Consider the following 16,813-nt stretch of genomic DNA (forward strand, 5'->3'; position numbering starts at 1 on the left):
AAGCCCCCAACAGAGAAAGAGAAGAGGCCAATCCCAGCCTGATTTTCCAGACCCCTCTGAGACTCTCAGACCTGGGAAAAGGCTTTTGGTCCAGGAAAACCCCAGAGACACAGGAAAGGACTGATGCATCTGCCTAAATATCAGAGGAGGTGGTCATCTGAGGCACTTCAGCCCTGCTGTCCGCCCAGCAGCTGGGGCTCTGCAAAAGCCTCCCCAGCCACCCACATCCTGAAAAGATGAGAAAACCAGCTTCTGACTCACGCTTTCATCTGCCCCTACCTAGCCTTTATCACCTCAACAGCATGAACTGACCCCACACCCCCATCTCATGGAACCACAGTCTATAAGCAGGGGAGGGCCCTGTAGCTCCCTTCATTAGAAGGAGGGGAAACTGAGGCCCAGAGGCAGAGAAGATCATGCCAAGGCTACACAGCAACATAGCTGCAGAACCAACCCAAGAAGCGAGGTCTCCTAACACAACCTCCATGCTCACTTCAAGAGCTTCATATTAAGCAGCTGCTAGGAGTCAAGCACTGTGCTGGGCCCAGGGCCCTTTCTGTTTCCCCCAGCAACCTCTCTCCACAATTGCCACTGCTGTTGGGACTTGTCACCCTCCTCCTCTATCACCTTCACCCAGAGCCCCTGCCCTGCTGTCTTACTCTCAAGGCCATCTCCAGAAAAGCACTCCAGCCAGGGAGGAAGAGGTTGCATCTCTTTGCAAATGTTTACCCTATGTGCACTTTCTTATGAGAGGTGGCATTGTGTGTGGTTAAAGGGCCACCTGGAGCTGTACTGCCTGGGCTCAATTCCCAGCTCGGCTGCTTGTGATCTTCCTGACTTTGGGCACTTTACAGTTGTCCCTCGGTATCTCTCAATGGGGGATTGGTTCCAGGACCTCCCGTGAATACCAAAACCCAATATAAAATAGCAGAGCATTTGCACATCACCTATGCACATCCTCCCATATACTTTAAATCATCTCTAGAGTATTGATAATACCTAATACAGTGTAAATACTATGCAAATAGTAGTTACACTATATTGTTAAAGAAGGACAAGAAAAACATCTGTACATATTCAGTACAGACCCAATTTTGTTGCTGAATGTTTTTGATCCTTGGTCGGTTGCATTCACTGATGTGGAACCCATGGATACAGAGGGCTGACTGTATTCACCCTCTCCGTGCCTCAGTTTCCTTATCTGTTAAGTGAGGCTATTACTAGGACCCAGCTCAAAGGCTGGCCTTGGGGAGTCAATGAGTTAGTACTTATCAAGAACCTAGAATACTTGCTGGGTCCTGGCACGTGCTCAGTAAGTATTCACTTTTATTATTGTTAAGTCTCACCTTGTAAGTCTCACTATTATTGAGAGTTCCACCATCTTGAGTGTACCATCTAACTACAAACTCCCACCCCAAATCACAAAAAGTATTTTTGGCAACTTAACATTATAGCTTCTTACCACTAAATGGGGGGAAGTTTGTCATTAGCCCACCCCTCCCCACCCTAGGAATACAAGCTTGGGCTTTTAAAAGCCACCTGTCCCCTTTCCAGCTGAGTCCCTCGTATGTACGAGTGCTTGTGTGGGCACACACGTGAATGCAAACACACACTCTCATACCACGCTCTCTCACTCTTCAGGAAGAAAGGACTTCACCACGGTTTCAGTTAATTCACTGCTTCCTGGTTTCCCCCACCCCAGGGAGCCGCTCGGAGCATCCGTCCTTGTCGAATTCTAAAGGTAGCTTAGCAACAGCACCATCCGCAGAGTGAACCCCAGGCGCCCGACGGTAACCTATTTTACAACCACCTCCTCCATCACTCGCCGCCAGGCTTCTGTCAGCACCCACAGGAACTGCTGGGCCCCGCGGTTGTCACCCAGGCTCCACACGAACAGCTCCTTCTGGGGCCCTGCCCCCATTGGCAACCCTGGCCCACCTCTCCCCGACCTTCTCACGACACCCACCCTCAAAGCAAACTCCCAGCATTTCCATAAAATCTGGGTACTCTGACTAATCCCTTTTCCGAATGGTAATTTCCCCCGAGGCTTCTGTCAGCTGGATGTGGACTTTGTAGGATTTTTAATTTTTTTAAAAAAAGATAGAATTATGGGGTCAGCACTTATGACCAACTCCTGTAGGCGGTGAGATCTATTTTAGATATACGGCAGGATTAAAGTGGGGAGGAGAGCAGATTTAATTAAGTTGCTAATATTTAAAGAAAATTGATGAACTCCTGGTTTACGAGTAGCACGGTTGTGAACAGACCCCTCATTCCGGGGAGGCTTTTTATTTGATTTGCTTTCCGTTTAAATCCTGGACTCATTTTATTTGCGTAGCCGCACTGTCCGTTTAATTGTCTTTAATAAGGAAAACGTACCTCTGCTCGCATTTAATTTTGATTTAATTAGGAGGAAGTAATTAATGGCTTCATAAATCCCATTTTTCAGCCCCCTGGGATGAGAAACCATCACTCTTGTGTTTTTCGTGTTGTTTACGATCAAGGGATGGGGCTTGAGGGGGATTTCTCCTCCAAGGCTGGCCACACTTGATGTGGTAGAAAGAACTCTGAATGTGGTGTCAGGCTTTGGAGCCGTCTCTCATTACCTGTGTGACTTTAGGTGGGGTTTAGACCCTCTCTGGGCCTCAGTTTGCCCACCTACTCAATGGGGAGAGAGTAAGTTCTGATGCACAAGATGAGACATCAGTGAGATAGCAGTAAAGGGTCTAGAACTGTGCCTGGAGTGTTTTAAGTTCCCAGCAATTGTCCATGTGTACCTGGGATTTAAGAGTGGCTGAATTCTCCAGAAATCCCAGAAGACAACTAGGGGAGTCTGATGACAGTTGTATACTTTATTATTCATGTATTCAATATGTTTGGTGCTGTGCCCCGTGCTGGGTGCTGGGGAGTTGGAATAAACAGCCAGATGCTTGACCCTCAAGGAGCTTGCAAACTCACACTCACGTGCACACACACACACACACACATTCAACTTTGCCACCCCCTGTATTTTCTCTGCAGGTATTGTCAGGGTACCTAGTGCGTGCCAGGCACAGAGAGTTCTGACATAGACAAACCTAACTTAGTCCATACCTTGAGGCCCATGACAGCTGGGGACACAGATGTGCAACACTAGAAGTTACAGGAGGGTGTGGAGTGGAGGGGTTTGTGTACGGGGCAGGAACGGAGCAGGTGAGGTCTCTTCAACCAAATGAGAGGGCATCTGAGAGGGCTGCCTGGAGGAGGAAACAAGCTGAATTTGAAAGACAAGAAGGCATTGATTGGATCATGGCCCCTAGATCTCCAGTGGGTCAGGATTTGAGTCTGTGTGGTTCTTGTATCAGGAGATAGGGGATAAACTAGGTGACCCCTCAACCCCTCCTGAGACCAGCACAGGAAAAGGAGAGGGAACTAATTTACATTGAGCACCTACTAAGTGCAAGGAGCTTCCATATATTATCTTATGAATCTTCAGAATATATATGGTGAAGCAGTATCAGCCCCATTTACAGATGAGAAAACTGAGGCTCAGAGAAGGGTAGCCACTTGCCCAGGCGCATGCACAGGTTGCTGGCAAAGCTGAAGCTGGTACAGAGCTGATTCTGACTCCAAAGCACGTAATCTTTCCTGATGTGTGGCTTGAGGTTCTTTTCCAAATGGTAAAATGGAGGCTTAGAGAGAAGAGGCCACCGATGACTGTGGCCTGCAGGGCACAGGGCAAAAGACTGGTGTCAAGGCCACTGTCCAAGCTGTGCAGCCCAGTGGCCACCCGGTAGCCCACTCCTTCCCCTTTTCTCCCTCATCCTCTGCCACAGGCATTGTAAGCAGACTAGCCAGATTCCCAGAGACTGCAGAGAAACCAAACTGGACTTTGGAGTCAAACAGACCTGGGGCCACCTCAGTCTCTTCACCTGGAAAATAGGGATACGTTTGCAAACCCCACAAAGTCAAGCTCAATTTCTGCAGATGGCCTGCAACACATGTGTGACACATAGTGGGTGCTCAATAAATGAGAGCACCGTCTTCCATCCTCCACTCACACCACACACAGCTGAGAGTCCTGAGAAATATCTTCTTAGGGCAGAGCCACAGGCATTCTCCCTTCACTCTGGAGCTGGGACCCAGGCAGGCAGGGCAGGCAGCCCCAGCTGGGCCTGAATTCGTAACTCCCAGATCTTAGCTCCTGCCCAGGCCGATTGCCCCCGTCTGACTCTGCGGTCCCCAGAGAGCAGCCAGTAGGCCCCAGGGTGAGCTCTGCATCATATTCCACAGAAGATGACATCACCATAGGCTCTACTCCCTCCTCTCCATTCCTCACTCATAAGTGAGCCCTGCCTGGGATCTGAGTTAAAACGTCAAGGGCTGCAGAGACATGATGGAGAGCCAGGAGATGGAAAGGGAAGGAAACAACCATTAGCAGAGTGCTTAGGTCAATGTAAACATGCTCTCATCTAATCCTCCCCACACCTGTGCCAAGTAGGGCTCGGTCTGATTTCTCAGGTGGAAACACAGGGGCTCAGAGAGGTAAAACTGACAAACCCATGGTCCCAACATTAGTGAGTAGTAGAGTCAGGAGCGTGCTTCCCGCAGTTAGCCACGTGACACAGCACATGACTTCCCCTCTCTGTGCCTCAGTTTTCTAACCTGAGAAATGGGAATGATAATGTTTCACAGGGCAATGATGAAGACTAATAAGATTATAGCTGTTAAGCATCTCTTCGAATGGCGTCTATTCTATCACACTGCTCAGAAGTGTTTGCTGATGAAATAAGCTGACAACAGATCAGACTGGGAAGCAGATAGAGCCACCCCAAAAGGGAACAGAATCACCCCCTCTCACCCCATCTCCCCTGGGGCAATGGTAGAAAAAATGTATAAACAGCAAACAGGAGAGACAGGTCTCCTCATCCTCAGCACTGCCAATGATTCAGGGCCGATGTCCTGAAATAATTTTATTGGGGGCATTAAACTGAGTTATGAGGTTTTTACAATCCAGCCACTTATGAGAAATCTATTAACAGTAACTGGACAGGAAGAAGGCTTCTCAGTGGAGCCCAGGACGGGCATTAATTGGGGCAATCTATAACAGGACGGGGACCCGGAAAGGTTCCACCAGACGCCTCCATTTAGTCCCCGCAATTTCTGCTGAGAATCAGCAGACTCGCCAAAAAGAGAGAGATGCCCATTAATCGGCTAATGAAATATGAAAATGTTTATGGGCCATTCAATCTTCCAAATGGCACTTCTATAATCCACCTTTCAGACACAAAGTTCTACCAGCAGAATTTATACCCCGGCTCCTCCTGCGTGGCAGGGGATGGGCTTTTGTCCCCCTTCGTGATGACTTCATGGGCACCTGTTCTCCTGCTGAGTGGGCTGGGGTCCACAGCACCCCAGCCTGAAAGGAACTTTAGGGGTTCTCTCATTCACACTCCATCTCCATGGAAGCTTAGAGAGGAGCAGGGACCTGCCCAAAGCCATTAGCTTCATCGGAATGGATTTTCCTCTGCGCGAAGCTGCCTGGGAGATTTGGGCATTGGAAGATAAGGACTTAGGTGTTTCTGATTGCAAGAAAACAGACTTCTTGCTGGTTCCTCACCCAAGAGATCTCAGGGCAGTGGAAACAGCCTGGAATCTGGAGCGTAATAGTGCCTAGATTAAATCCTGGTTATATATAGCTAACATTTAGTAATAATAAAATAATAACGATAGCTACCATTTATTGGGCACTCATTATGTCTCAGACAGGGCTGATTTTCAGCTAGTACAAACTGGTATAGTTGTACTGGTTGTTAAAACCATGAAAAACCTCCATACTTGTAGTAAATAGTCCCTCTCCTCTCCCTCGCCCCAACTCTCTCAACCCCTTGGGCCTCTCTGTGATCCAGCAACCAAAGGGTTCCTGCCTGGCCCAGCAGGGATCCTGCTGCAGTACCACTGCCTGGGCAGTGCACCCACCATGCTGGCTGTTAAATATTGTAAATGTCACCTGGTAACACCTGCTAAGGGCCTTGTGTGGATTCTCAACTCAGCAAACCCCTCAGTACCTCTGGGAGGAAGATGCTAATATGATTCCCATGTTACAGATGAAGCAACTGAGAGCCAGAGAGGCAAAGTGATGGGTGAGGACGCACAGGGAGGAGATGTCAGAGCCAAGGCTGGGCCAGGCTGCACTGTCTCTCCCCTCCCCTGGGCTCCTCTCTGGAGGCTTTAGATGGAATAGGAAAGCCCAGTGTGGAGTCAGACCAGCTCTTCCAGTGGCCTGACCTTGAAGAACCCATTCCACTTCTCCAATCTTCATTAGGAAATGGGGAAAAAAATCTGTAAAATAAAGATAGCAAAACCTACTCTAGCAGGTTTTTTAAAAAAGCATCTTGAACTAGAAAAGTACATAAATTGCTTAGCCAGTGCCTAGCACATAGAAGGTGCTCTTTCAATTGACATCCCTTCCTCCTCTCTCCCTTCACTCCCTGCCATGTGCCGTGTCTTGAGCCTGGTTCTCCATATACCAAGATGAGGAAGATGCCACCCCAACCTCCTGTGGTGCAGAGTCTAGGGAGCGGTGGACCTGTAATTCACAGTGAGCTCATGGACCAGCAGCCTGGAAGTTTGTTAGAAATGCAAAGTCTGAGGCCTGGCCCCAGACCTACTGAGTCAGAATCTGCATTTTAACAAGATCCCCAGGTGAACTGCATGCATAGTAGAGTTTGAGAAGTGTTGGCTACAGCCATCCTACAAGGCTGAACATGATCACAATGGCTTGATGTACTGAGAGATCCCGGAGGTGGGGAGAGACTGAGGATCCAGAAAAGTTTTCTGAAAGAGGTGGCATTTTTGTTGCACTTTGCAAGATGAGTAGACTTTCCAAGGGCAGAGAAACAAGGACAGGACTCAAGGCAGGATCCTCAGGGCTGCGCGTGCTAAAGGGGAGAGAGGTGTGGAAGTGGTGCTGGACTTCTATGTGAAGGCAATGGGAAGCCACTGGAGGGTCGTAAGCAGGGAGGCCATGTTCAGATCTGCCTCCAAGGCTGATAGCTCTGAATGCAGAGGGGAAAGTAGAGTCCAGGGACAGGGAGGGCCCCAGAGGACTGAGGAAACACTCCAGGCCCGGGATGTAAGTGAGCGTGGTTGCTGGGCCTCAGTGTCCTCACTAAAGATGTGTATGTGTTGGAGAAGAGATGGGCTTAGGAATAGGCAGCCAATGGCATGGGACGGTGAAGCCAAGAGGAGCTTCCTCCTCAGCCTCCACCTTGCCTTCCTCTCTGCCTCCCCAGATCCACTCCGACTCTGACGAGGGTGACGGGGCCATCAAGTACACCATCTCAGGCGAGGGTGCTGGGACCATTTTCCTGATCGACGAGCTGACAGGCGACATTCATGCCATGGAGCGCCTGGACCGCGAGCAGAAAACCTTCTACACGCTGCGGGCCCAGGCTCGGGATCGCGCCACCAACCGCCTACTGGAGCCCGAGTCGGAGTTCATCATCAAGGTGCAAGACATCAATGATAGTGAGCCCCGCTTCCTGCACGGCCCCTATATTGGCAGCGTGGCCGAACTCTCGCCCACAGGTGGGCTGTGGGCCCTGGGAGTGGGGGGTGGGATCAAGGTGATCCCCAAGGGGAGTGGAGCCTGCTGGGAAGGGGAGTAGCTGATCCTCTGGGAGGGACAGGAAAGACAGAGCCTGCTGACCCAGGATACAGGGTACAGATGTGAGCTCAAGTGCCCCCTGGGGTCAAGCATAGTCCTGGACAAAACCACACACATGACCTCAGCCACTTCCATGGACACAGCTCCCCCATGAATGCGGATCTGCATGTGGACACAGTGATGCCCTCAGACATGCTCATACAGCCACACCCAGTCACATATGTAGGCACAGCCACAGATCTGGACATGCCGCATGCACAAGCCCAGCCCCGCATACAACTCACCACTACAGTGGTATACAACCCCATTCATAGATCCAGTCCCCAACACAGGCACAGCTGGACAGAATCACACACACAGGCACAGCTGGACAGAATCACACACACGGGCACAGCTGGACAGAATCACACACACGGGCACAGCTGGACAGAATCACACACACAGGCACAGCTGGACAGAGTCACACACACAGGCATGCCTGGACGCCTTGACAGAGCCCTTCACAAAAGTTCAGCTGCACATGAACAGATACAGCACAGCCCTTGACAACAACCTCCACACGGACATACTCCCATCTTCAGGCACACCCACCACTGGGAACAGCTAGATTGGGACACAGCTGAAACAGGGCCCAACCATACACTCAGACCCACGACTGCACACCCTGACATAGCCACGCACAACCCTAGGCAGGAAACGGGCCCTTATGCAGATAGCGTTTCTGCACAGACTCAGCCATGTACAGAGACAGAGGCAAAAGCCACAAGCAGACATGAGCATCCTGGGGTCCAGCTCCCCTGGTGTGCAGCTGTAGACAGGCATGGGCACAGGCAGATGAATGAGACAGGCAGCTCTGTCTATAGCTCAGAGAAAGCCACAGCTCACCAAAAACCCAGCCAGCTAGGGACAGAGCCTCATACAGAGATGGCTGAGCCCCCAGACACAGATTCAGTTGCACTTACCTGGGTATGACTGCACGCACACTGGAGCACTGCACACATGATTATGCCCATAGAAAGTGAAGTGCACACACACAATATACATCTCCATGTAGACATCAGACACAGCCATACTCAGAAAGGGCCATGCACACAGGAGCAGGACACTGAGGCTAAAGCTGCATGACTCTGCCTGACCATGAAACCCCCAGACCGTTTCTGACCATCAAGGCCTCACTTAGCTCAGGGCTTCTGGGGCTGTGGTAGAAACTGGAGTCATGGGGTGAGGGGCACAAGCCAGTAGCCGCCATCTCCTTCCCACCATGTTGCTCGAAGTTATCTGCAAGCCAGGCTAGACAAGAAGCTGCTGCCCTGGGTCTTAAGCCACGCTCCATTGCTGACTCGCTGTGGCCAAAGTTTGGATGCTGTGCCTCCCTGGACCTCCCAGCTGTATGGCTGCGTGTCAGAGGCCAGGAGTACTTGGGCTCTAGGGAGAGAGTGCTGTCAGCCCAGCTTCCCCAGGTTGAGCCAAATCTGGCAGCTTGCTGGGATAATGAGCAAGCAGCCAGTAAGGGAAGAGGAGAAGGTGAACCAGAGAGAATGGTGGGCAAGGGATGAGGGGGAAATAGGGAACAATGAGGCTGTGGATGTGGGTGCCGACTGGTGTACACACACAGGCATGCATGCGTGCCTGATGTACATGTGTGTTCCACATATATATGCAGATGTGCACACACACACCTAGCCAAGAAGCACTTTAAGGCCTGTGTGTGCATGTGACGTGTTGTGTCTATATGAGTATATTCATTCATTGAACAAATATTTATTGAGTACCTACTATGTGCTGGGCCCTGGGAACATGGCAGTGAAAAGGCAGAAGATTCCCTACTCTCATGGAGGGCCCATTCTTCCTAAGGAAGACAGACAATAAGCAAGTGAACAACTAGATCATTGGTCCAGTAAGGCTTCTCTGAAGACCTGGAGGAAGTGAGAGTGTGGCCCTGGGGGAAGAGCATTCCAGGCAGAGGGAATGTCACATGCAAAGGTCCTGGGGTTGAATTCTGCCAAGAAAAAACAAGATGACCAGATCATGCAGCCATGTAGACCATAGCCAGGGCATTGCCTTTTATGCTGAGCAAACTGAGATGTCAGTGGGAGGTCTTGCTCAGAAGAATGACATGATCAGGACCCCACAGCTGTTCCATGAAGAATAGATGGAAAGAAAAAAGGGCAAGAGCAGAAGCAGGTGGCCTGTGAACAGGAAGTGATGGTGGCTTGGAACAAGATGGTACCAGTGGAGGTGTTGAAAAGAGGTCTCCTCTGGATATATTCTGAAAGCATAATGGATTGGATAATGGAAATTGCTAATGGATTGGATACGGAGTGTGAGAGAAAGAAAACTCAAGGATGACTCTTAGAATTGTAACCTGAGCAATTAAATAGATGGATTTCTCTTTACTGAGATAGATTTGGGGGATGAGAGGAAATTAGGAGTTTGGTGTGAAGTATGTTAAGTTAGAAAAACGTATTAGGCTGCCGAGTGGAGATCTTGAACAAGACAGTTGAATATCCAGGTTCGGAGAGGGTCTGGGCTGGAGAGATAAATTTGGATATTATCAATGGCAAAGACATATGGAATTTCAGAGCCTGGCAAGAACTTAGCAATTAATTTTGCAAATGGGGAAATTGGGCCTCAGAGAGGCAGTGACATGTCCAAGGTCATGCAGCAAGTCCCTGACTTTCTAGGTCCAGCAGCCCCCACCTACTGACTTAAACTCACAGCCCTGTCCCCCTTCACCTAAAACTGACCTGCACATTTCTGCATTAAAAAAACCAGAAAGGTGGGGCGAGCAGATGCTAGAGAAGGAAGCAGGAGCCCCATCTGAAGGACTAGAGGAAAGCAGGTAGCCTGGGAAGGCTTGAGCGAGGGAGTGACGTGGGAAGACTTGCATTTTAGAAAATTCCCTCTGCTGCACTGCGGAGAAGGGCTGAGGATGGGGAGGTGCCGGGGGAAGAGCAGCCTCATCTCCACCATGGTGGCTCCTCCATGACCACTTCACTCTCACTGCGACTCTGAGAGGTGGTAGGACTGATGGTAGCATTCCCATTGAACAGATGGGAACACTGAGGCTCAGAGAGAAGAAAGTATCTACAGTCACATAGCAAGTCAGTGACAGAGCAAGTTGCTGGGCATGGCTGCCAGGTTGTTGGAATGGCAAGGGTCCTTGTTTCACAGGTGGGGAAACTGAGATCAAGAGAAGGGCAAGGACTCATCCAAGGTCACGCAGAGAGTAGGAGGCAGAGGCAGCCCCCAGTTTATGAGCACCAGCCTATGGAGAACCAGCCCTGTCTTGACTTCCTCTCCCAGCCCACTGACTCTCACAGTCCACTCAGAAAAAAGGTCGAGAGGGAGGGGGACTCAATTTGGACCAGCTGGGAACTCAGGAGGGGGAAGGGAGAAGCAGAAATTAAATTAGTTTATTTCATTTGAGCGACTATTTGAAGGGGAAGCAAATCTGACACCAGGGTGCTTGCAGAGACTCCAGGCAGCTTTGAAAATCAGTCACAATTACTGAACCTCCTGATCCGGCTGCGGAGGGCGGGGCCAACAAGCAGTACCAGGGTCCGGGCAGCTTCAGAGATCAGAGGGAGCAGGGACGCAGCTTGGGACATGAAAGGCAGCAGCACTTGCAAATTAAACCACTCACAGCTTAAAAGGGAAGGGAAGTGTGCCGGGGGCCTCCAATGAGCCACGCTTCTGAGCAGGGGCACACCAGTCATGTTAAGCCTCATGTAGCCAAGTGGGTCCTGAGTTGATAGTCAGGATGCCTGACTCCCTGCATGACCTTGGTCGACTTCCTGCCCCCTCTGGACCCCAAGTTCCCTTCTGAGCATAGAGAGGGTTCATTCAAGCATCAGATGTTTATTGAGCGCCTGCTATGTGCCAGGCACTGTTCCAGGCACTGGGGATTCTTAGGAAACCTACATACTATAGCAGGAGAGAATCAGGACAGAGATAAGCAAATGTGTAATATGCAAATAAATAATTAAAAATATAAAATAGGCCAGGTGCAGTGGCCCACGCCTGTAATCCTCGCACTTTGGGAGGCCAAGGTGGGCGAATTGCCTGATCTCAGGAGTTCAAGACCAGTTGGGCAACATGGTGAAACCCCATCTCTACTAAAATATTTTAAAAAATTAGCCAGGCATGGTGGCATACACCTGTAGTCCCAGCTACTTGGGAGGCTGAGGCAGGAGAATTGCTTGAGCCGGGGAGGCAGAGGTTGCCTAGAGCAGAGATCATGCCACTGCACTCCAGCCTGAGTGACAGTGCGAGACTCTCTCTCTCTCTCTCCCCCCCCCTATATATATATATGCACACATATATAATGAATATTAATATGCCTGATGGTGTGAGTGCTATGCAGAATAAAGGAGTAAAGGAGTTAGGAGCAATTTGGGGGAGTGCTATTTTAGACAGAGGGGTCAGGGAAGGCCTCTCTTTCTGAAAGAGGACATTTCTGAATAAAGATCTGAAGGAAGGGAACCAAGGAGCTCGGTCAAAAAGTGGTTTTCAAACTTTTTTGTGCATCCACATTACCTGGAGGGTTTGTTAAAACACAAATTGCTGCCCTTGTTCCCCCAGCCTTTCTGGCTCAGGAGGTCTGGACTGTTAGAAATGTCTGCATTTCTAACAAACTCCCTAATGCTGCTGGTGTGGAGACCATACTTGGACAACCCCTAAGCTACAAGAAGAATGTTCCAGGCAGAGAGAACCACAAGTGCAAGGGTCCTGAGGCGTAGCATGTTTGTCATTTTATTTGAGGAATAGCAGGGAGGTCTGTGGCTGAGGAGAAGTAAGTGGGAGAATATCTGGAGTCTGAATACCTCAGACAATGGATCACGCAGGACTTGGTAGCCATTGAAAGGTTTTTGGTTGTACTCTGAGTGAGACGGAGAACAGAGGAGTAATTGAATCCAGCTTATATTTTAAAAGAATGACTTGTTGGCTGCCATGTTGAAAACAGACCGTAGGAGGCAAGGTTGGAAGTAGGGAGGCCAATGAGGAAGCAATTGCAATAGTGCAGCAAGAGGTGATAGTGACTTGGACCAGTGTGGATGGTGAGACGAGATGGAATTCTGGATGTACATTGAAGGTAGAGCCAACAGGGTTTGTGAGGGATTGGATGTGGGGAGTAAGAGGCAGAGGAGACAAGGATGATGCTGAAGTTTTGAGCCTGAGCAACTGAATGGATGGAGCTACTGTGGCTGAGATGGGGACTGCTCCAGGAAGAGCAAGTTTGCAGAATAAATTAAGAATTCATTCTTGGGTAAGTTAAGATTGAGGTGTCTATTGGACGTCCAAGTTCAGATGTCAAGGTGACAGTTGGATCTATGAGTCTGGACGTCAGGAGAGAGATGAGGCTAAAGATACAACTTTGGAAGTCAACAGAGAGAGGGAATTTACAGCTTGAGGCTGAATGTGTCAACAGGGAGTAAGTTTTAATAGAGAAGAACTGGACTAGACACTCTTTCAGTGTCAGGGAGCCACACCCCTTCCCTAGGCTGTCACAACCTGACCATGGGATGGCAAGAGGATTTCACAGGTCTCCCACACCCAGCTCAACTCCTCCTACTTATTCATGCCAACCTTGTGCAAGATACTATGCCTGGCACTATTGAAGATACCAGAGATAGAAATGATAAATTCAATTCAATGTGCATTTACTAACCACTACTTTATTCTGGGCACTGCAGGGGATGTAAAGATAAGTAATTCAATTAAATCCACAAATGTTTATTAGCACCCACTATACACAAGGCCTCCAATGTACTTGGCTCTGTAGGGCTTGCAAAGATGAGTCACCCAACTTAGCAAACATTTATTAGCACCTACTTTATACATAGCCCCACGGAGGATAGAGAAGTAGTTGTTTTTAATTCAGTAAACACATATTAGGCTTACTAGGTACATAGAACTTTGCTAGGTATGTGGAGATCACAGATGAGCAAGACACCACCCCTGACCTCAAAGTGGTAGCAGATCAGTTTCATCTCTTGTGCTAACTCAGATCAATTGGTAGTGACTGTCGGGCTGTATTGAGAAGGACTCTAAGATCTCATTCAGCCTTGGTAGGAAAGAATGCCATGATGGATTGGTGATGTCTGCCATGGGCAAAGGAAGGAGAATGTCATAGCACACATGCCATAGAATTGACATTGCCAGACCATGGGATTAGGGCTCAACAGAATGTGGAAATGGGCACTTTTCCACCTATTTCAATTCCTCTGTGAGCAGCATCTTTAACAGATGGGAAAAGACTGTTTGGTTGTACAGCCTGCATTTATTTGGATATTTACTAAATAATAGCGATCAGCAAGCCTTGCGTTCACAGAGCTATTTCTCTTTATTCTCACAATCCTGGGGAATAAGCAGGATCGGTATTAGTGTCTTCATGTTACTGATACAGAAATAAATGCAGTGATTTTTCTGAGGTTCCACAGTAAGAGCTGAAGCCAGAACTAGACCCAGAAGCGGAAACCAGAACTTGAGTTCCTTGGCTCAGCATCCATAGCTTTCTTTGAGGAAAGAGTTGCAACCATTTCTTGCACAGAACTTTGCAGCTTGAAAATTCACTTTCACATCCCTAATCTCATTTCAGCCTCCTAGGGACTCTCTTGGGTTAAGTACTGACATCCCCATTTTACAGCTATGGAAACTGAGGCTCAAGAGGGGAAGGAAAGTAAAACTGGGAGAGCACACTATCTGATTCTTAAATTCGGTGCTTGGGGAAACAGAGAGGAAAGGAGGAAGGCAGGAAGGAGTGTGTTCCCCAAGGATATCATTTGGAGAGGGCAGCGGCAGGCTGGGAGCCTCCAATTGTCCCGTCTATAGCTGGAGAGAGTGTAGCTCAGCAGCCCGCAGGCCCAAGCCAGGAATCAATCGCTGGTCTCTGCAGAGACAACTTCTAAAGATGTTTTTAATTAAAGTCCAGGAAGATCTATACGTGCAATATCTCCTTGCCTAGCAACGGCACTGGCTCTCACCACCCGGGCTGTGGGGAACAGGACAGGAGGCTTCTGGTGGGGAGAAGCAGCAGACAGGAGCAGAGGCCCTGGCCCTCAGGAGTCGGTCCCCTGGCCCAGGTAATCTGGACAGGGAGGAATATATCCCTGTCTCTTTTCGTCTTTTCCATCAACAAATCATTCAACAAATATGAGCACCCTCTGTATGCCAGGCCCTGTGGCCACACAGCATTAGGGTGCAAAGGTGATAGAGCTACCATCCTGCCCTCGAGGGTCTAGCACATAGCAGGTGCTCTGTAGATGTTGAGAGAATGAATGGAACTGAATCATAAGCAAAAATGTTTGCTTTCTGCCATGGGTAGAAGGATGCTATCACAGATACTTAAAATGTTGCAGTCCAAAACAAAGTCATGGGACTGCCTAACAGAGGGCCTGGTAAATGTTGAGAGGACAGAAGAGCCTGTGGGTCTCAGTTTGGGATATGAGAGTGCTCTCTCTCAGGAGGACATAGCAGATACACACACACACACTCAGGGGTTGCCTGGATGGGCAAGTCCATGGCCAGGATCCATAAGGAAAGAAAGGGTGAGAAGAGGAGGGTGTTTCGCGTTCCCTGGAGACTTTAGAGGAAGGTGCTTGCAATGCAGGAGGTCCCTCACCCCACCAGGCCAAACCTCACCTTCCTCTCCTAGTTCTCCCTCCTGCTCTGCCCCCTCTTCCTGCTCTGTATGTACTGCTGTCTCTGTTCTATTTGCTCTGTCTTTGTTTCTGGATTCCTCTGGTTTCCTACTTAACCTCTGTGTTTCTACCGCTTTCTCTCTGTCTCTGCCCCACAGACTTCTGTCCCTCTGACCCTCCTTTCTCTGTCTCTTACCCACTTTCTTGACCCCTCTCTCTGTGCCGCCTTCTCTGTCACTTGTCTCTGGACCTGCCCCCTCCCATGCAGGCACTTTCCTGCATCTCCTATGTGTCATTCATCTGCATTAGGCTGCCCTGGCTGGGAGGCTGGAAGCAGGGTCAAGGCCAGCCCAGCCAGCCGGTATTCTAAGTGATGATAGAAGAGGGAGTTGGGAGGAGGGCAGCAGGGGTGGATGTTGAGAGGGGGCTTGTTTCCTGTGTAATCTGAGCGTTCCCAGAGACTCGACAAGTGGTGTTTAATTTTTAATAGAAAGCATTCTGCACAGTGCTGGCAGCAGCAGGGGTGGGACTCATTTTTTATAAATGTTTGAGAAGCTAAATGTGAGCCTAGGGTTTCCCCAAGCCCAGTGGGGTGGCGAAAGGAGGTAGGGAAGAGGCAGGATGGTAATAATTACAAACGTCTTCATAATAATGACACGTGGTCACCTCGGCTGAGAACTCTGTTCTTTTCCAAAGTGCTTCATCTCTTTCTCTCATTAAGGGGTCTCCCACACCCAGGGAGGCAGGAATGATAAAGTGTTATCTCCATTTTTACAGAAGGGGAACTGAGGCCCAATAGATTGGGAAGATTTTCCCACAGCCACACAAAGCCAAGGACAGGGCTGGAATGAGAATTTATGTCTGTAATCCCTGAGCTCCACTCCATGCAGCACCATTCACTCCCAGAACCAGCTGGGGGGCTCCTCCTGGGGGCTCTGGAACTTGAGTCTGGAGCCTCAACTGCACGTCACAGATAGCAAGGATTAAGGGATAAGAAAAGAAAGAATTCTGGCCTGGGATCCAGGACACACATTCCAATTCTTGTTCCACAACAAACCAAGTCAGAACAACCCAGAGATGAGGAGTAGGCAAGCCCCCTCCCTCCTGATGCTGGTGTCCAGGGGTCTCCTACTCAGGGAGGCACAGCCCCAGGTGCCTTCTGATAATATGGAGAGAAGGGAAAGGAATGAACTTCTGTTAGGCACCCATGACACACTGGGTCCTTAAATCCATCATCTCTAGTCCTCATAGCAGCTCAGAGACTCAGAATGGGCACCCCTTAATGTTACAGCTGAGGAAATGGATCAGAAAAGGTAAAAGATCTGACTGACGGTGTAGAGTGAGGAAGTGGTGGGACTTGAAACCAGGACTCTGTGATGCCAAAGCCCACCCAGTCTCCATGGAGATGTGAGGGGCATCTCCTCTCAAGAGTGTCCGACTTCTCATGCTGACTTCAGCTGGAAAGAGCTCTGATGACTTGGTGGCAACATCATCCTACCTGCTTCCTTCCAGGTGTCAGTCT

General features: G+C 49.4%; 1 protein-coding gene across 1 annotated transcript in view; it reads left to right on the plus strand.

The window, feature by feature from the left end:
- The window catches only part of CDH22 (cadherin 22), a 133,822-nt gene that overhangs the window by 59,946 nt on the left and 57,063 nt on the right, over positions 1-16,813 (plus strand). The window contains exon 3 of the mRNA XM_025399914.1: positions 7,275-7,569. Within this exon, the coding sequence (XP_025255699.1) occupies positions 7,275-7,569 (295 nt within the window). The remainder of the gene's footprint in view (positions 1-7,274; positions 7,570-16,813) is intronic.

This window comes from Theropithecus gelada, chromosome 10 (assembly GCF_003255815.1).
Source record: "Theropithecus gelada isolate Dixy chromosome 10, Tgel_1.0, whole genome shotgun sequence".
In the NCBI taxonomy this organism is placed as follows: Eukaryota; Metazoa; Chordata; class Mammalia; order Primates; family Cercopithecidae; genus Theropithecus; species Theropithecus gelada.